Source organism: Molossus molossus, unplaced genomic scaffold (assembly GCF_014108415.1).
Source record: "Molossus molossus isolate mMolMol1 unplaced genomic scaffold, mMolMol1.p scaffold_m16_p_17, whole genome shotgun sequence".
Lineage (NCBI taxonomy): Eukaryota > Metazoa > Chordata > Mammalia > Chiroptera > Molossidae > Molossus > Molossus molossus.
This window is the reverse complement of record NW_023425352.1, coordinates 68,086,980-68,107,309: the sequence shown is the minus strand read 5'-3', so window position 1 is coordinate 68,107,309 and position 20,330 is coordinate 68,086,980. Positions and strand designations below refer to the sequence as shown.

The window sequence follows — 20,330 nt, the reverse complement described above, 5'->3', positions numbered from 1 at the left end:
CACAAAAACATTCAGACATGTGAAAGCTAAATAGCATGTTACTAATGAATGGGTTACAAATGAGATCAAGGAAGAAATAAAAAACTTCCTAGAAACTAATGAAAATGAACACATAACATAATCTATGACACAGCAAAAGCAGTCCTGAGAGTGAAGTTCATAGCATTACAGGCCTACTTCAAGAAACAAGAAAAAATTCTAATAAACTATCTAACTCTACAACTTAATTAGAGAACAAAAAGAAAAACCCAAAGTAAGTAGTGGAAGGAAATAATAAAGACCAGAGTGGAGATAAATGGCCTAGAGACTAAAAAAAAAAATACAAAAGATTAATGAAACTAAGTACTGGTTCTTTGAAAAGATAAACAAAATTGATCAACCTTTAGCCAGAAACAAAGAGGGAGGACCCAAATAAATAAAATCAGAAACAAAAAAGGTGAAGTAATAACTGAGACCACAGAAATACAAAGGATTGTAAGAAAATACTATGAACAATTATATGCCAACAAATTGAACAACCTAGGTGAAATAGACAAATTCCTAAAATCATAGTCTTCCAAAACTCAACCAGAAAGAATCAGAAAACCTGAACAGACCAATAACAACTAAGGAAACTGAAGCAGTAATTAATAAACTTCCATCAAACAAAAGCCCTGGTCTGGACAGCTTCACAGGGGAGTTTTACCAAACATTCAAAGAAGAACTAACACCTATTCTCCTCAAACTATTCCAAAAAATTCAGGAGTAAGGAAGAATTCCATGAGGCCAGCATAATCCTAATTCCCAAACCAGATAAATACACTACAAAGAAAAAAATTATAAGCCAGTATCCCTGATGAACATAGATGCCAAAATCCTCAAAAAATTATTAGCAAATTAGTCCCTGGCTGGTTTGGCTCACCCTCAAACTGAAGGGTTATCAGGTATAAGTTCAAGCCCAGCACTGGTCGGAGTAGTGAGGGAAGCAACCAATTGATGTGTCTCTCCACACATTGATATTTCTCTCTCTCTCTCTCTCTCTCTCTCTCTCTCTCTTCCCTGCTTCCTCCCACTCTATCTAAAAATCAATGGTAAAATATCCTCAGGTAAGGATTAACCAAAATATATATATATATATATTAGCAAACTGAATCCAGCAATATATTTTAAAAAATCATTCACCACAACTCAGTGGTATTTATGCCAGGGATGCAAGGCTGACACAATATTCACACGTCAATAAATGTGATATATAACATAAACAAAATGAAAGATAAAAATCATATGCTCATTATCAGTAGATGCTGAAAAAGCATTTGACAGCACCCATTTTTGATAAAAACTCTCAGCAAAATGGGAATAGAAGAATCATACTTCAACATAATAAAGGCCTAACTGACAAACCTACAGCCAACAGCATACTCAATGGGCAAAAACTAAAAGCATTTCCCTTAAGAACAGGAACAAGACAGGAATGTCCATTCTCGCCACTCCTATTCAACGTAGTACTGGAAGTCTTAGCCACAGTGATCAGACAAGAAAAAAAAAAAAAAAAAAATCAAAGGTATCCAAATTGGAAAGGACAAAGTGAAACTGGCTTTATTTGCAGATGACATAATATTGTACATAAAAAAACCCTAAAGACTCCACTAAAAAACTACTAGTTTTAATAAATGAATTTGGCAAAGTAGCAGGATACAAAATCAACATCCAATTTTTATACACCAATAATGAACACTCAGAAAGAGAAACTTAAAAACAATTCCATTTACCATTGCAACAAAAAATTTAGATATTTAAGAATAAACTTAACTAAGGAGGTAAAAGATCTGTTCTCAGAAAGCTATAGGACATTGAATGAAGATATTAAAAAAGCGGAAGCATATACCATACTCATGGATTGGAAGAATCAACATCATTAAAATGTCCATACTACCCAAAGCAATCCATAGATTCAATGTAATCCCTAATGAAATACCAATAGTATATTTCACAGTTCTAGAAAAATACTCCAAAAGTTTATATGAAACCCAAAAGGTCCCCAAACAGCCATAGCAACCTTGAAAAGAAAGTTGCTATGGATCACAGTGCCAGATATCAGGTTATATTACAAAGCCATCATAATCAAAACGGCCTGGTACTGGCATAAGAACAAGTATATATATATATCAGTGGACCAGAACAGAGAACCCAGAAATCAACCCAAGATACTATGCTCAATTAATATTTGACAAAGGAGGTAAGACCATACAATGGAGTAAAGACAGCCTCTTTAATAAATGGTGTTGGGAAAATTGGACAGCTACATGCAAAATAAATGAAATTAGACCAACTTACACCATACAGAAGAATAAACTCAAAATGGTAAAAGACTTAAATGTAACTCGTGAAACCATAAAAATCCTAGAAGAAAATGTAGGCAGCAAAATCTCAGCACACGTAACAGAATTTTCACTGATACATCACCTAGGGAAAGAGAAATAAAGAAAAAAATTAATACACGGGACTACATCCAACTAAAAAGCTTCTGCATAGCCAAAGAAACCAGAATCAAAATGAAAAGGGAACTCACTGGATAGCAGAATGTATTTGCCAATGGTACATCAGATAAGGGCTTAATTTGCTAAGCATATAGAGTACTCATACAACTCAACAAAAAAAGAAACAATTCAATTAAAAAATGGGCAGACACCTGAATAGACAGTTCTCCAAGGACCTGGAAAGTATTATGCTAAACTAAACAAGCCAAGCAGAGAAAGACAAATATCACATGATCTCAGTTATTTGTGGAATATAATAAAATAAACAAACTGCTGAACAAAATTAACCCAGAGACATAGAGGTGGGGTACAGACTGACAAGCCTCAGGGGAGGGGGTGTAGGGGGACAAGAGATAAACCACAGAACTTACATGCATGACCAATGAACATAGACAACAAAGCTGGGGATGGGGTGGGGGGGAGGGGAGAAGGGTGTAAATGGGGGAAAAATGAGAAACATCTGCAACAAAAACAAATTAATAAAAAATAAATTAATTAATTAAACAAACAAACAAATAGCCAAAAGACATACAAAAAAATGCTCAATGTCACTAATCATTAGAGAGATGCAAATTAAAACGACTGTGAGGTATCACTTCACATCTGCCAGAATGGCCGCCATCAACAAATCATCAAACAATAAGTGTTGGCGAGGGTGTGGAGAAAAGGGGACTCCAGCATTCTGCTGGTGGGAATGCAGACTGGTGCAGCCACTATGGGAAACAAGATAGTGTTTCCTCAAAAAATTGAAAATGGAACTTCCATTGACCCACTTGGTCCCACTTCTAGGAATATATCCTAAGAATCCTAAAACACCAATCAGAAAAAATATACGCACCTCTATGTTCATAGAAGCACTATTTACAATAGCTAAGATCTGGAAACAGCCCAAGTGTCCATCAAAAGATGAGTGGATAAAAAGGCTGTGGTACATTTAAACAATGGAATACTATGCAGCTATAATAAAGAAAGCTCTCTTATCCTTTGAGACAACATGGAGGGACCTGGAGAGTATTATACTAAGTGAAATAAGCCAGTCAGAGAAAGGCAAGTACCACATGGTCTCAGTTATTTGTGGAATATAACAAACAAAATAAGCTGACTAACAAAACAGATCTAGAGACATGGAAGCAGGGAACAGAATGACAAAGCTCATTGGGAAGAGGAAAGGCGGGAAGAGATAAACCAAAGAACTTATGTGCCTATATGCATAACCTATGGTCACAGACTACAGTTGTGGTGAAGGCAGGGAGGGGGTGGGGGATGGAGTGGGGAGGAGGGTTTCAATGGGGAAAAAAAGAGGGACATCTATAATACTATGAACAATAAAGATTTTTTTTAAAAGCAAACTTTAGCCCTGGTTGGTTTGGGTCAGTGGTTAAAGCATCAGCCCACTGACCCAAGAGTCGTGGGTTTGATTCTGGTTAAGGGCACATACCTCCATTGTGGTTCGATCTCCAGCCTGGGTCAGGGTTGGGCAGGAGGCAACCAATTGATGTGTCTCTCTCACATAGGTGTTTCTCTCTCTCTGTCCCTCCCTTCTATCCTATCAAAAAATCAATAGAAAAATATCCTTGGGTGAGGATATTTTTAAAAAGCAAACTTTATGCCCTGGCTGGTTTGGCTCAGCGGTTAGAGCATCGGTCTGCAGTCCAGAGAGACCCAAGTTCAGTTCCCGCTAAGGGTGCGTACCTCCCGCTAAGGGTGCGGTTGCAGTTTGTCCCCGGCCCTGGTTGGTCATGCGGGTGGCAGCCACTCGATGTGTCCCTTTCACATCGATGTTTCTTTCTCTCTCTCCCCCCCCCCCCTCTACCTCCTACTCTACCTGAACCAAAAATGGAAAAATGTCCTCGGGTGAGGATTAAAAAAAAAATAAAGCAAACTTTATAAAACTTTAACAAAAAAGAAAAGACATATATTTGCCATATAAAATTTAAAACTGCCGTATAACAGAAGGTACTACAAAATATAAGAGCCTTTTTACTGGAGAAAAATATTTGTAATTCATATGTCCAAAGAAGGATTTATACCCAGAATCCACAAAGAATCCCTAAGATCTGTAAGAAAAGATAAACAACCTAATAGGGGGAGGGGGGAAATAAACAAGCCATGTAAGCGTTCAAATGGCTAAAGGACATAAAAAGTTGCTCAACTTTATTGTAATTTAGGGAATACAACAAACATGAGATACCATTTCATATCCATAGACTGATAAAAACTTGAAATCAGACCATCAGTTTGGAGAACGGGAGCAGAACTAACTCCCTTGCAGCGCAGAAGGGGCAGAAAGTGGTAAGCCGCTGCTGAGCGGCGCTGTCACCTGGGGGAAGGCGCTGGGCCCTGTGACCCGGCAGTTCCACACAGGTGGATACCCTAGAGAAAGCCTCACCTGTGCACAGGAGAGGTGCACAAGAATGCCCGTTACAGCTTGTTTGTAACAGTGAAAAACTGGAAAGAGCCTAAATATGTATCAAGAGGATGGGTAAACAAATTTGATATATGCACATAGTGAATTATATCCAGTTGTTAAAAATGATCTAGAAGACAAGTATCAATATGGGTCCAATTTTGAAAACATAAGTTTGAATTTAAATAAAATCTCAATGGAAAAAAAAGAAAGATGATGTCTGGGATTTGCTTCAAAATAACCAGTGGCCTGTGCATGGAGCCAGAGGTGGGTGATGGATGAATTAAGACTGGCCTTGTGTTGTGTGGGGTTCAGTACACAATTCTTCTACCTTTTAAGTTTGAAAATGTCCATAATAAGTTCGGTGTGTGTGCAGATCAGTCAAATCTGAATTCTGCCTCCTACTTGCTGGGAGGGGCTGCAGCCCCCACCCACCCCGGTGCTCACCGTCAGGCACAGCCTCGGGCAGACACAGCAGCTGCCCGGATGGAGACTGGCCTGCAAGACCCCGGAGCCTCGTCTTGGCTGAAGAACACGAGCTGGAAACTGTGCAGAAGATGAGGCCCTTCGGCAGTACTCTCAATGTTGTATATGACGTAGTTTCATGTTCCTTGCTCTTTGTTTTCAAAATCAATGGTTAAGACCATTTTCTGCTTCTTTCATCCAGTCAAGAGAAACACAATTACAGTGCTGCTGTTTGCTCCCAGCTGTCCCACTATCCCTGAGTCCTCAGGCCAGAGAGCGAACCCAGTCCTACTCCCCATCCCCCTTCCGAGCACAGGGCTTGCAGCCTCCTCCAAGCCCGGGCCCCTTCCCACCTGCTAAGGCCTCCCACCCCCACTCCATCTGCCTCCCACCCCCACTCCGGAGCAGCTGGCTGCTCCCTCCCCTGAGTATCTGCCAAGGGCCCCACGATGCCCTTGCCCTTCCTCCTGCAAGCCTGTAAGACAACTTTCTTATCAAATACCGTCTGCCACTCATCCCCAGAGAGACCCCAGATACTATCACTAGTTTTGGATGACCACCCAGGGCAGCTCTCCAATCAGTCCTGTTCAGCCAAGACCAAGACTATGGACCGCCATCGGGGCTCTCTGGCAGGGCAGGGCCCGACCTGGGAACCCACCAGGGAGAGCGTAAGTCTCCAGAGCAGAGCAGCTGGTAAAGGGAGAACTGTTTGCTGACCTTTCACTCACCCCATAAACACCAAGCGCCTGCTTCACCCCAGGCCCTGCACTCTTGGAAGGCCCAGTCAAGAGAAAAAAACAGGTATTAACAAGGGCCAATCAACTCAACTTTCATTCAACATTTACTGAAACGGCTTTTGTACTAAGTTCCCCTCTGCATACTTGGGGCACAGTGGTGTGCGAGACAGGTAACATGCCATCAGAAAGGCCACAAACAAATCAGTAGCACAGAAAAGGCCAGGTGCTGGTAAGTGACGCGGTAATGTGACAAAGTCGCAGGAGTGAGAGCCACCTGAGAAAGGTCCTCTGAAGAGATGACATCGGAGCTGAGCAAGTCCCTGGCCACACCCCCCAGCCAGTCAGCCTCCCAGCCTGTGCCCGCCCAGCCGCTCACCTGGTAGGCGCGAATCAGGGACTGCACCGCCAGGTGGTCCTCCACCAGCTTGCTGGTCTTGGTCCGGCTGGAGACGCAAGGCCTGCTCTCAGGGCCAACAGACGGGGACTGTGGCTGAGGCGAGCCACAGGCTTCCTCACTGGCTTTCCGGAAGAAGCTGTCCCAAGACTGGGCAGGGGGAGAAGCAAGGAAACAGCCAAGTCAGGGCCTGGGAGGAGGGGGTGGCCCTGTTTTGGGCTCTGGGCGATGTCAGGTATTCCTTCACCACAGCTCTGAGCCTTCCCAGGGCCATGCCAAGAAGACCCCTCAAACCAGTCCAGACCCCCCACCCAGAGCCAAGATCTCTTCGAGACCCAGGGGGGTGGGGGCTGTAACTTGTGACCCAAGTGTGAGAGGGGCTTGGACCCCCAGGGGAATCATGCTGTCACACACAGTGGGCTGGAAGCGGCCTTTGTGGAGGGGAACCGGGCAGGCAGGCCCTCAAATGTTCAATGCATCTACCTTTCGAATTAGCAAGTCACTGCTCTGAACTTATTCTACAGATGCACTTGCCCAGGTGTGCCTAGATGCAGGGCTGTTTATAAAAATGGCAACATAAAAACAATGTAAGCAGTGATCAACAGGAAACTGGTTAAATAAATAATGATACACTTAGATTCTGGTGGATTACGTAGTCTTCACGAAAAGTAAGACTTGCTGTCGTAAACAAAGCAGCTCTGCAGCCTTTCCCACCTTGCGGCACACGTGGACAAGGCTTCCACTTAGGGGTGAGGAAGGACCCAAGACAGAGACCCGCCCAGGAGCACTCAGCTAGCCCGCTGCTCCTCCCCACTCCCGCTCTGGCCCCGGAGCTTCCCTCCCACGGTGGGCAGGGTGGGGTTGCCAACCTTGTGGACACTCTGGGGGTTTTCCAACCAGGCAAAGTACATCTCCTCCAGGTAACTGGAGCTGCCTCCACCTTTACTGCTCGGGAAGGTGGCCCGTGGCCCGGACGACCTGCTGCACCAGCTAAACATCTGGACGTCATGTGGGGCCAGAAGCCTCGAGGCCTGTGCCCCCAGCCGGGATGTCAGCAACCTCAGCTGACTCATTCTGCACACAGGCAAAGAGGGAGAGGCATAAACCACCGGACCAGGACAAAAGGAGGCTCTGGCGGCCACTCATCAGGCATTTGTTGGTCCTACTAGGCAGGTGGCTCTGGGCTAGGCAGTGACAATATAGAGGAGAAGGAAGGAGTCTGCCAGCCCTCCTGGATTCACTGCCTAGTGGGAGATCTCAGCACAACAAATTCCGCCAACAGCTTTCAGCACCCCTGAGCCCCAGGTGTGCCCCACCCATCCCACCCGTGTTCCCTCCCTGCCAACCCTCAGAACCTGGTGCAAAGACAAGTATGACCCAGGCCCTGCCTCAGGGAGCACCCAGCCCAGGCCCTGGAGCCCATCAGAGTCGTGGCGAATGTGCATGCACAACCCCCAGTAAAGAGTAGGACACTCAGCTGGCCACCCTGGAACTTAGACAGGGAGTCCTCCAGGGGCTGGGTGTGCCATACCTGGCCAGTAAAAAGGCAGGGAAAAAGGGGTCTGGCTGGGCTGCACTATTTCAGGAGGCCCATGCACAGCTGGGTCTCTGGTCATTATAACCAAAAGTGACCAGTAACTTCCTCTAACTGCAGTTCTGACCCAGAGCACCAAACCCAGGCCGAAAGGCCAATGACATGGCCTGAACTGCTCCTCTTCACAGGAAGAGGACTGAGGCTCGGAGAAGGGAAGGGCTCCAGGGACCAGGGCAGGGTAGACCAGAAGGCAGGCGCACGCCCATCTCAGCTGCAGCTGCTCTGGCTCTCGTACCCTCCCAGACCTTACACTCACATCAGTATCACTCAAAGGAGCTAACAGCTCAGGGGTGCACAGGCTGGAAGCGCACCCAGGATGGAGAGAACGAGAGCCTGGAGCTCATCTCACCCCATTACGTCACCTGTCCTTTCCCAGGGAAAATCCTAACAGTGGGGAGCTTCTTCCACCCTCCGGAGGACAGGAGCTCCAGGAGCCTCCTCCAATCCCTAAGAGCCCCCAGGGACCCCTACCGAGCAAGCTGGAGGTTGACAGCCCACTGAGGCTCCTGCTGCCCCAGACCTTGCCATCTCCTCCTACACTGGACTTCTGTTCCCCCACCCCCACAACTGTGAGCAGAGCCCCTTCCTCTGCCCCAGCCCAGCACTGCCTGGACATAGAACAGCACCCCCTGAATACTGTTAATACTCTTCTGCCTAGAAAATCCCAGCCTGCGAGCAGGGCCCAGCACCAGAGCCACCCCACCAGAGACAGCACAAGCAGGAGGAGCCTGGTTCCCTCTGTACCCCCCAGTCCCAGAAAATGTGCCTCTGGGGCATAGCCGGTTCCCAATAGGCCAATGGGCCTTCAGCCTGGTATGTTCAACCAACAGGGCCCCTTCTCCTACTGCATCAGCTCAACCAAGTCACCAGAACAATCTGGCTGGGCCTTCTACAAACGGTCAGGCCCCGAGGCAGGACAGGGTACAGCCCTCCCAGCCTGCCATCTCCGTCTCTCCCTCCAAACTCACATGAGCCAAAGAGAAGGGGAGATGATCTCCTCAAGCAAGGGGAAATGGGCTCCTCGGGAAACCAGTAGTAAGTCTAAAGAGAAGAAAATTACAAAGAAAAAATATATTCCAGAACAGGAAGGAGGTGGGAATCAGCTGGAACCTGAGTGCCAAGTGCCCCAAACTGCCTTCCCATGTGCTCAGCCCCTAAAGCTTCGGACCACATGCCCAGCCCCACCAGCCAGTGATGCCAGGCCCCACAGCGAGGGCCAGTAGGGGCTAGCTCTCCCTGGAGCAGCACCTCTCCAACTGTAGGGTCGGGATCAAGGCATGGAGTCCCAACCGCTGCTCTACTTGTGACTGGCCCTGAGGTCTGAGCAAATGCAGGGCTGCCCTGGCCCAGGAGCCACTGGCCTGGGATATCAGAAGAATCCAAACAACCCACAAAGCTCTACCATCTGAAACCAACAACAAGACCACCCATCATAGGAATAAAAATAAGAGCACACAGTGAGCACTGATTTGGGGGAAGGTCCAGTGCTCATTTAACTCAACAACCTCGTGAGGTGGGCACTAGGATCAGCCCCACTTGCAAACAGGGAAACTGAGGCACAGAAAGGCTAATCTGGCGAGTGATAGGGCTCTGTGTGGTTCCAGACCTGCGCCCTTCCTCACTGTGGAGTCAAGATATAAACCCAGATTTCGTTTCGACCATGCATTTTCCAAAGGGTGCAGCCAGGGGTGCTCTCTGCCAGCCCTGGCCCCTACTTCCTCAGAGGAATGGGACAACTCAAGGGGACAGTGACAAAGCCTGGCTGTACCCAGCCTGGTTTGGTGCAGGAACACTGTGTTTTATAAACAAGGAACTCTCTGGACCATCTACTGGACACTGCTGTGGCCTTCACCCGGCCTGGCAGGAAGACAGCCAGCCAGCCAGCCACCCTGCCCCCTTGCAGCAGGGCTGGAGACAAAGCCAACCTCAGTGACTGGAGCCAGCACCCTGCCCGCCCTGCCAGGTCCTACCTCCATAGGCCAAGGCAGTAGCAAAGTCCGCTGGGCACCCTCCACATCCCCTGCAGCCCAGCTCCCAGGCACTACCAGGCAGGTTGCTCTGGGCCACTCGGGGGTGGGGATGGGGTCTCCAAGAAGAGATCATACCATCCCCAGAACAATCACTCATCCTCCCACACACAAGGCCCGTCTGCACTGTCCTGGTGAGGACTGCTCTGCCATTGCCCCACACAGAAATCAGTTAACAGAGATCCCAAGAGGGGCAGGGCCCTCCCCAAGGCACTGAAGATGGGCAGCAGAGCCTGGACTCACATTCTGAGAACTGGGTGGGCTTTTCTCAGGAATAAACCCCAACTCTAGTTTGCTGAACCCAAGAGAAGGCCCCGGAGGCAGATGCCAAGTGCAAAGGGGGGTGTACTTATTTTCTTTGCAGGGATTAAGGGCCCGCGCTAAAGTTCTAAGGTGGGCAAAGTGCAAAAGTAGATGGGGCCTGTGCCAATAAGCTAGGGCCTGTGCAGGGAGGAGCTGCAGAGCGGTCCACGGTGGAGGGGTGTCAGAATGGGACCCCTGGGGTCGGGTTAATTGTCATTGCACCCTGCTGGGACCTCTGAGTAAACCCATCCCTCCTCTTCCCCTATCCCTGGGAGTAGTTGAATCAGTTCTCAGTCTTTTCTCTCTGTTTCCCCATCTGTGAATGGAGACAATGGTTAAAACCATCTGTAAGGCCTCTGCCCCGCGAGGTCCTGAGATTTGAAGCCGCCTGCGGGCCCCTCCCCATCTTTTGTGGCTCTCCGCCGTTCCTGCCCCTTGAAGGGACTAAGAGTGGCAGGCCCCGCACCAGACCGCAAAAGGCAGCGTGGACAGCCTGCTGGAGAACCCTGGCTGCTGCTGAACCCCTTCCTAAGCGTCACTCCTTTCCGCAAAGCACGCCTGCAGGCCCGAGCTGAGCGAAGGCTGGGGGTCCTGGAGGAGGCCCGATCCGCCAAGGCCGGAGCCAAGGTCACACTCGCTCCGCGTCCCGGTTCCCCGCGGGGCCCTGTAAGGCTGCGGGCAGCAGCTCCCCAGGACCCGGGGACCGGGAGCAGAAGGCTCCCAAGGCGCGGGAGAAGAAGGGGCGAAAGGGCCCGGGGGAGGGGCGGCCGCGCTCACCCGGCCGGGGGGTTCCCGGGCAGAGTGGTCCGGAGGCTGCAGGGCTAGAGGGCGAGCGCAGGTGCGCGGCGCTCAGCCGGTTACCTGGGTCACGTGACTTGGCGCCGGCGGTCCCGAGACTGCCGCGTGACGTCTCTAAGGACACCACGCCCCTGCCGGGCCTGCGGCGCTGTCCGTGGTGCTGACGGCCCAGGCCCCAGGCCTCCCGGGCAGGAGCGCAGAGGACCCTGCAGACCGCAGGGCCGGCCATCCCCTCGGGCCGACCGACTGCTGAGCCCGGGGCCCCAGGCCCTGTCCGAACACTCAGGAGGGTGTCCCAGAAAATAGGCAGCCGTTTGTGTGGACGGGAGAATAGTTTCCGTTTTGTTGTCTGTAAAACGGAATGCTATTAAAAGTCCCACTATCTTGAAGAAAAGATGAGATAATGCATATAAAGTGGGGATATCACAAAGCCTAAAACACATTTTATTCATTTATTGTCCCAGTTATGGAAACATAGGCGGCTTTCACTTCCCTGTGGCTACAAACAATGTTACAATGAACACATTTCTGTACATTTCCTCCCTGTACCTGTGCAGAAATGTCTCTGGAATATATAACTAGGAGCTGAATTGCTACGTCATGGGTAAGTGTATACAGTATTGGACTAATGGGTGTAACATTGCTGCCTGGTTCTACATTTTCAGAAACTTGCAAGAGGATGTTCAAGTCCTTATAACTCAGCTAACAGTTGACAGTGTCCAGCTTTCTAATATTTGCCAGAATAACAGGTGCAATGTCATATTATTGTTTTAATACATTTCTCTGATTATCAATGATTTACACCTCATGCTCTTTTTAATTTGGGGCTTTTTCTGTTGTATTTCTCTTGGATTTTTGTTCTCATTTATATACAGGAGTTCTTCATGTAGGAACATATAGGAACATACATCTGTGGTTCAAATCACAGACCACCCTCTGACTGGCCTCCTTGTTCCACACTTGCATCCCTGAATTTTAGTCTCAACACAGCAGGCAAACTTTTCCCTGTAAAACACTGATTCAAATCATGTTGCCCCTCTGCTCAAAACCCTCAAATGCCTTCTCATTACCCAAAATAAAAGCCAAAATTTTTACATTTGCTTCTAAGACCCTTTATCTCATCTCAAATACTTCAGGCATGCAACCATGCTTAATGAAGAAAATTAGGAAAGCAAAAGAAACATGCAATGTCATACTCTTCATGTTAATTAAAAGTACATGCTTACAAAACAATATACATTCCACAAGAAAATATTCAAATAATATCAAGCACATTAATATTGTTGCCTGTGGCAGGAAAAGATTGGGGGATGTAGAGGTAATTAATTGATTGCCCATACCAATACTGATAGGGTGCCATGAACAGAGGAATATGATTAACTCTACCCCCTGCACCTAAAGTCTCCACCCAAAAGTTGTTTATTTTGAGACATTTTAAAGTCCATATGGCAAGAACCATACTTGTTTAATTTACAATTATATCCCCAGCATTTCTCATAGTATGTTTTCAGTAAATATTTGTTGAATAAATAATTGAATGAGTAAAGGGACACTTAACTTGGATCCCAGAGGATAAATATAAATGAGTTTGTCTGATGCAGAAAGATAGGGTTCATTGGGAGTTCTTTGATTAAAAGCACAAGAAAATTTTCTGGCTAGCTCAAGCAAAAACGTTCATAGGAAGGTTATCTATAGCACAACTTACAGAATCAGAGGAAAACTGAAGAATTACTCTCAAGAAGCAGGGCTGCACCAGAAATGGACTGTCTCTTCAAGGCTTTTATGATATTCAAAATTGAAATTCCAGAGAAAAAGAAGCTAAATGATCTGGCTTGGCCTGAAGTGGGGGAGAAGGAGCCTGGAGTCACCCATCTGAAACACATGGATTGAGTAGCAAGGCAGATGGTTCAAGGATGCTGGTACCACAAGAAATAGGAGTGAATACTGGGGTGGAAAAATAACACATGTGCACTGAATACCTCCAGTAGAAAAGCACCATATGCAAAGGCAGAGTTGTATGAAGGCCTAGGGGAATGGAAACTGCCTGGATATGTACAAGGGACTGGTGACCTCATCCAGGTGGGACCCAGTTTTTTATACCATGTCAAGAAGTTTGAACTCTATTCAGTAGGCATGGGACACCAGCAAATTTTAATTGCTGAAGAAAATGATCAGGCCTGCTGTTCAGAAACTTTCTCTGGTAACTGGAGGGAAGACAGAGTGGTAAAAGGTGAGAGCGAAAATATATCCAGACAACAGGTATACACTGGCAGTAGAGATAGAGAAAGACAGACAGATTTGAGAGACATTTAGGAATTAACTCTTCAGGGTTTAGTGGTGAACCAAGCAGGGTGGTGGGGCAATGATAACTCACAGATTTCTGGTTTTAGTGACTTTGGGGGATGGTGGAACCACTCAGGGAGCTGGGGGAAAGGAGGAGATGCAGGTTAGGAAAAAGGACAAGAAAGCTTACTAGTTGGAACCCCTAATGAGCCACTTAAGAAAGATTAAGAGTGAGACATGGGCAGCAGGCAGAAGCAAAGCCCTAGGAAATCAAAAGGTTCCAGAGACTCCCATTTGCTCAAGTGGTGTTCAGAGTCATGGAGAAAACACAGGGCTGTGGAGGGAGAGAGCCACACCCAGTGAAGGGAAGCTGAGTCACTGAAGGGGCTGGGTAGGGTAGCCAAGGATAGAGCCACTGCTGTGGGGACCTGCAGGGCTGTCAGGCCTTCCAGCCTAATTGATGCTCTGCTGATTACACTGATTAAAGCAAACATTTGGGGCAATCAAGGCTCCCAGGTGGATGGCTGCAATTCTCAGAAGACTAAAAAGGTAAGACAGTGACTGTGAAGATTTGCAAATGATCTTCAGAAGTAGACACCTTTCTTTTCTTCCATGTGTTTGTCAGATCACACAAATTTATATTTATTATGGATGTACAGAATTTAAAATACACAGGATACAAAGCAAAAGGTGAACAATTTCCCTCCATCTCCTGAATGTCACCTTTGACCCCCTCTAGAGATAACTATTGGCCACTTTGGTGAACATGTTCACAAATCTGTCTTTGCATTTACCTATGTCTACTTTAGAAATACACACCAATAAAAGCATTAAATGGGTCCACTAGAATATAGTTCCAGAATTGACTTCTTTGTCTTAAAGATCTTTATTTTAATCTCAGTACATGTAGGACTACTTCATTTTGTTTAATGTGTATATTGTATTCATTTTATGTGTACAATAGTATTTAACTTCTCGTCCATTGAATGGACATTTACAGGAGAAAGAAAAGTCCTCCTATGTATAGATCTTTTAGCATATGTGCAACTATTTTGCTAACATTGATTCCTAGAAGTTTAACACTGGGTTAAAGGAATGAATGTTTTAAATTTTATAAGTTCTGTCTTCAGTAAGACCATTACAATTTATGCTACCTTGTTAGTATTTACTTTTTTAAGATTTTTTAAATTGATTTTGAGGGAGAGAAAGAGAGAGAGAGAAAAAGAGAAACATGGATGTGAAAGCTATCTCCTGCATGCCCCCTACCAGGGATCGAGGAATTGAACCCGCAATCTTTTGGTGCACAGGATGATGCCCAGCCAACTGTGCCACACTGGCCAGGGCCCTGTGCACATTCAAGAGTTCCCACTTCCTGCCCTGGCCAGTTTGGCTCAGCGGTTAGAGCGTCGGCCTGCGGTCCAGAGAGACCCGGGTTCGGTTCCCGCTAAGGGCACGTACTTCGGTTGCAGTTTGTCGTGCGGGTGGCAGCCACTTGATGTGTCCCTTCACGTCGATGTTTCTCTCTCTCTCTCTCCCTCCCTTCTCTCTCCCTCCAACTCTATCTGTACAAAAAAATGGAAAAATATCCTCGGGTGAGGTTAAAAAAAAAAAAAAAAAAAAAAAGAGTTCCCACTTCCTTACATCCTTGCCAAGATTTTTTAGTATCAGTCTTTTTATTTGTGCCAATCTGATAGATGAAAAATATCTCATTTTGTTTTAGTTTGCATGAAACTGATAAATGAAGTTGAGAATCTTCTTATATGTTGATTATTTTGTACTACTTTTCAGTAAGTTTCCTATTTGTGTTCTTTGTCTATTTTTCTGTTAGGTTGTTTACATTTTTCTTATTGATTATATAAACTCTGTATATATTTGGGATAAGAAAAATTTGTACATTATAAATGTTGAAAATATTTACTTCTTCCAGTCTGTCATTTGTCTTTTAACTTTGTTTTGGATGCTTTATCCATATGGTAATTTATGCTTCTCCTGTACTAATATATGTCCTCTTAAATTCATGTGTTGTGGTGCTAACACCCACAAGCCAGAATGTAATCATCTTTAGCGATAAGCTCTTTAAAGAGACAACTAAGTTAGCCTGGCTGGTGTGGCTCAGTGGTTGAGTGTCGACCCATGCACCAAGAGGTCGTACATGGGCCCAGTCCCTCGTGAGGGGCATGTAAGAGAGGCCAATCGATGTTCCCTCTCATCAATGTTTCTATCTCTCCTTCTCCCTTGCTCTCTAAAATCAATAAAGAAAAAAATTTTATTTTTTTTTTTAGAAAAAGCGATAACTAAGTTAAAATAAGGTCTTTAGGGTGAACCCTAGTGCAAAATGTCTGGAGTAATGACAAGGAAGAGGAAAATTGACCAGAGACACGCACACAGAGAGGGCCGACCATGTGAAGACAGGGTGAAAGCAGCTGTCTACAGGCCAAGGAGGGAGGCCTCGGACCAGGCCCTGATGCACTCTGGTCTTGGACTTCTGGCCTCCAGACCTGTGAAGAAATAAATGTCTGTTGTTTAAGCCCCCAGGTCTGCGGTAATTTATGGCATCAAGCTAATGAACACAGTGCTCTTGTTGGAGACTGCATTCCTTGATTTGAGACCCACTCAGGACTCCAGGGTCTTCCCTCAATTCCAGCTTCCAGGGTGAGGGCTCCCCGTCTCAGGCAGCATAGAGCCGGCCCCATTTCCCCTCTCAGGCAGCTCCTGGCCACCGTCTGCGTAGTCTGCAGGTGCGTTTGTTTTGTTCTTTTCCTCTCCTATCTCACTATATTAGTATTATTTTGAAGAGAGACATCAAAGAGACAAGGCATCTCCCAGAAGCAAATACTGTTAGCTTTTGTACAGATTATATTTTCACTTTTTAAAATGAATCTTTTACACTGGTCAAGACGGTGGAGTGAGTAAATGCGCACTTTCTCCCATGATCACTTTCAAAATTACAACAAATTATAGAACAATCAACCTGGAGAACCATCTGAAGACTAGGAGACATAGCAAATCTATCTAATAGAAACAAACACAGAGAGGCAGCCAAAATGAGGAGACAGGAAATATGTCCTAAATAAAAAACAGGGCAACTCCAGAAAAAAATTCTATTTAAAAGGGAGATAAGCACTCTACCAGATACAGAATTCAAACCACTGATTATAAGGATACTCAAAGAATTAGTGAGAACTTCAAAAAAGAGATAATAAGTATAGTAAAGGACAGAAACCATAAAACCAGTCAGAAATGAAGAACACAAGAATTGAAATTAAAATGCACTAGAAGAAATCAAAAAGCAGATTAGATGAAGCAGAGGATCAAATCAGTGATTTAGAGGAAAAAGTAGCAGAGAACACCCAGGTGGAACAGCAAAAAGAAAAAATATACAATAACGAGAATAGTTTAAAGGACCTCTGGGACAACATCAAGTGTAACAATATTTGCATCATAGGAGAACCAGAAGGAGAAGAGAGAAAGCAAGAAATTGAAAAGCTATTTGAGAAACAGTGACTGAAAACTTTCCTAACCTGGCAAAGAAAATAGACATACAAGTCCAAGAAGCACAGAGAGTCCCAAATAAATGAACCCAAAGAAGCCCACACCAAGACACTTCATAATTAAAAGGCCAAAGATTAAAGACAAAGAGAGAATTTTAAAAGCAGCAAAAGAAAGGCAGTTATTTCCCTACTAGGGAGCTCTCATAAGACTGTCAGCTGAATTCTCAACAGAGACTTTGCAGGCCAGTAGAGACTGGTACAAAATGTTTAAAGCAATGAAAAGTAGGACCTACAACCAAAACTACTCTACCCAGAAAAGCTATTACTTAAAATTGGAGGAGTGATAAAGAGCTTCCCATATCAAAAAACAAACAAAAAAACCTGAAGGAGTTCATCACCACCAAACTAGTATTACAAGAAACATTAAAAGTTCTTCTTTGGCCCTGGCCGGTTTGGCTCAGCGGTTAGAGCGTTGGCCTGCGGTCCAGAGAGACCCGGGTTCGGTTCCCGCTAAGGGCACGTACTTCGGTTGCAGTTTGTCCCCGGCCCTGGTTGGTCGTGCGGGTGGCAGCCACTCAATGTGTCCCTTTCACGTCGATGTTTCTCTCTCTCTCTCTCTCTCTCTCTCCCTCCCACTCTATCTGTACAAAAATTGGTAAAATGTCCTTGGGTGAGGATAAAAAAAATAAACAAAAAAAACTCATTTAAAAAAAAAAAAGTTCTTCTTTGCCCTGGCCAGTTTGGCTCAGTGGTTAGAGCATCAGCCTGCAGTCTGGAGAGACCTGGGTTCGGTTCCCGCTAAAGGCATGTACCTCGATTGCAGTTTTTCCCCGGCCCTGGTTGAGTTGTGTGGGTGGCGACCACTGGATGTGTCCCTTTCGCGTCAATGTTTCTCCCTCTCTCTCTCTCCCTTCCACTCTATCTGAACAAAATATTGGGAAAAATAAAAAGTCTTCTTTAAGAAGAAAAATGGAAAACAATAACATAAATATGAATAATAAAATGGCAATAACTATGTACCTATCAAATACCACTTTAAATGGAAATGGAATATATCCAAAGATATAAAGTAGCTAAATAACAAGTAAACAAGACCTTTTAAACAAGACATTTGCTGTCTACAAAAAACCCACTTCAGATCAAACAATACACATAGACAGGAAGTAATGGAATGGAAAAAGATATTTCATATAAATGGAAATCAAAAAGAAAAGCTGAGGTAGCAATGCTTATATCAGACAAAAATAGACTTTTAAAACAAAGGCTATAATAAAAGACCAAAAAAAGACATTTCATAATGATAAAGGGGTGAATCCACCAAGAGGATATAACCCTTGTAAACATTTATATACCAAATACAGGAGCACTTAAATATATAAAGCAAATATTGAAAGACATAAAGGGAGAGATCGATAGTAATATGGTCATAGAAAGGGACTTTATGACCCAATTGTCATCAATGGATAGATCTTCCAGACAGAAAATCAACAAAGAAACAGTAGCCTTAAATGACACATTAGACAAGATGGATTTAATTGATATTTTAAGAGAATTTCACCCCAAAGCAGCAGAATATACATTTTTTCTAGAGCACATTTAGCTGCCATATGTCTTTTGATTACAGCACTTAATCCATTTACATTTAAAGTGATTATTGATGGGTACATAGTTACTGCCATTTTATTATTCATATTTATGGTGGGTTTTTTCCCTTCTTCCTCTTCTTAAAGAGTCCCTTTAAGCCCAGGCCAGTTTGTCTCAGCAGTTGGAGCATCGGCCACAGACCAAAGAGTCTCAGGTTTGATTCCGGTCAAGGGCACATACCTCATTTGCAGTTCAGACCCCAGCCCTGGTCAGGGTAGTATGGGAGGCAACCAATCGATGTGTCTATCTCACAGGAATGTTTCTTTTTCTCTCTTTCTCCCTCCCACTCTATCTGAAGATAAATGGAAAAATATCCTCAAGGGAATATTTTTTTTTAAAAAAAGAGTCCCTTCCTTTAACATTTCTTGTAGGATAGACCTCATGTTAGGCCACAAAACAAGTCTCAGTCAATTTAGAATACTGAAACCATATCAAGCATATTATCTGACCACAATGGTATGAAACTAGAATTCAAATACAAGAAAAAAACACACACACACAAACACATGGAGGGGATAAAAACATGCTACTAAACAATAAATGAGTAACTATGAGATTAAGGAAGAAATTAAAAGATACGCTGAGAAAAATTAAAATAAAAACACAATTACCCAAATCTATGGGGCATGGAAAAAGCAGTCATAAGAGGGAAATTCGTAGCAATACAGGCTTACTTCAAGAAATAAGAAACATTTAAAAATAAATAATCTAACCTAAAGGATATAGGAAAAAAAAAATATATATATATATATATATACACACACATACACACACACACACACAAAGTCCAAAGTGAGTAGAAGGAAGAAAATAATAAAGATCAGAGCAGAAATAAATAAAATAGAGTCTAAAAAAAACAATACAAAAGATCAATGAAACGAAAAGCTGGTTCTTTGAAAAGATTGACAAGATTAATAAATCTTTAACCAGACATCATCAAGAAAAAAGAGAGAGGGCCCAAATAAATTAAGTCAGAAATGAAAGAGAAGTGACAACTGACACCACAGAAATACAAAGAATTATAGGAAAACACTACAAATGCTTATATACCAGCAAATTGAACAATCCGGACAAAATAAATAAATTTCTATAAATATACAATCTTCCAAGAATGACTCAAGAAGAAACAGAAAATCTGAACAGATCAATTACTACTAAAAATAACAAATCAGTAATAAAAAATTAAAATTAAAATAAAAACAACACTCCAACAGGTGAATTTTACCAAATATATTTTTTTAAATTAACAGCTATCCTTCTCCAACTATTCCAAAAAATTCAAGAGGAGAAAAATTATAGGCCAATATCCTGATAAACATAGATGCAAAAATCCTCAACAAAATATTAGCACCACAAATTTAGTAATACATTAAGAAGATCACACACCATATGCATGTGGATTTATTACTGAGATGCAAGTTTGGTTCAATATCTGCAAATATCAATTAATGTGATACACCACATAAACAAAATAAAGAGTAAAAATCATATGATCATATCAATAGATGCAGAAAAGGCATTTGAAAAATTCAGCACCTTTTATGGTAAAAAGAATTTATGGTAAAAATTCTTAGCAAAGTGGAAACAGAGGTAACATACCTCACCATAGTAAAGGCCATATACGACAAACCCACAGCCAACATCATACTCAACAGGGAAAAACTAAAA

At 44.2% G+C, this 20,330-nt stretch overlaps 1 protein-coding gene across 2 annotated transcripts in view; it reads right to left on the bottom strand.

Moving 5' to 3' along the window:
• OGDHL (oxoglutarate dehydrogenase L) overlaps positions 1 to 11,280 on the bottom strand; it is a 31,024-nt gene extending 19,744 nt beyond the window's left edge. The window contains exons 1-4 of one of the 2 annotated variants that reach the window (XM_036265106.1): positions 11,224 to 11,280; positions 9,085 to 9,157; positions 7,392 to 7,596; positions 6,505 to 6,672 (exon numbers count right to left, since the gene is read on the bottom strand). In XM_036265106.1, the coding sequence (XP_036120999.1) occupies positions 6,505 to 6,672; positions 7,392 to 7,595 (372 nt within the window). In that variant the 5' untranslated portion in view covers position 7,596; positions 9,085 to 9,157; positions 11,224 to 11,280. Of the gene's footprint in view, positions 1 to 6,504; positions 6,673 to 7,391; positions 7,597 to 9,084; positions 9,158 to 11,223 lie in introns of those variants that run through there. The other variant, XM_036265107.1, reaches the window with a different exon arrangement.
• Positions 11,281 to 20,330: the final 9,050 nt, after the last annotated feature.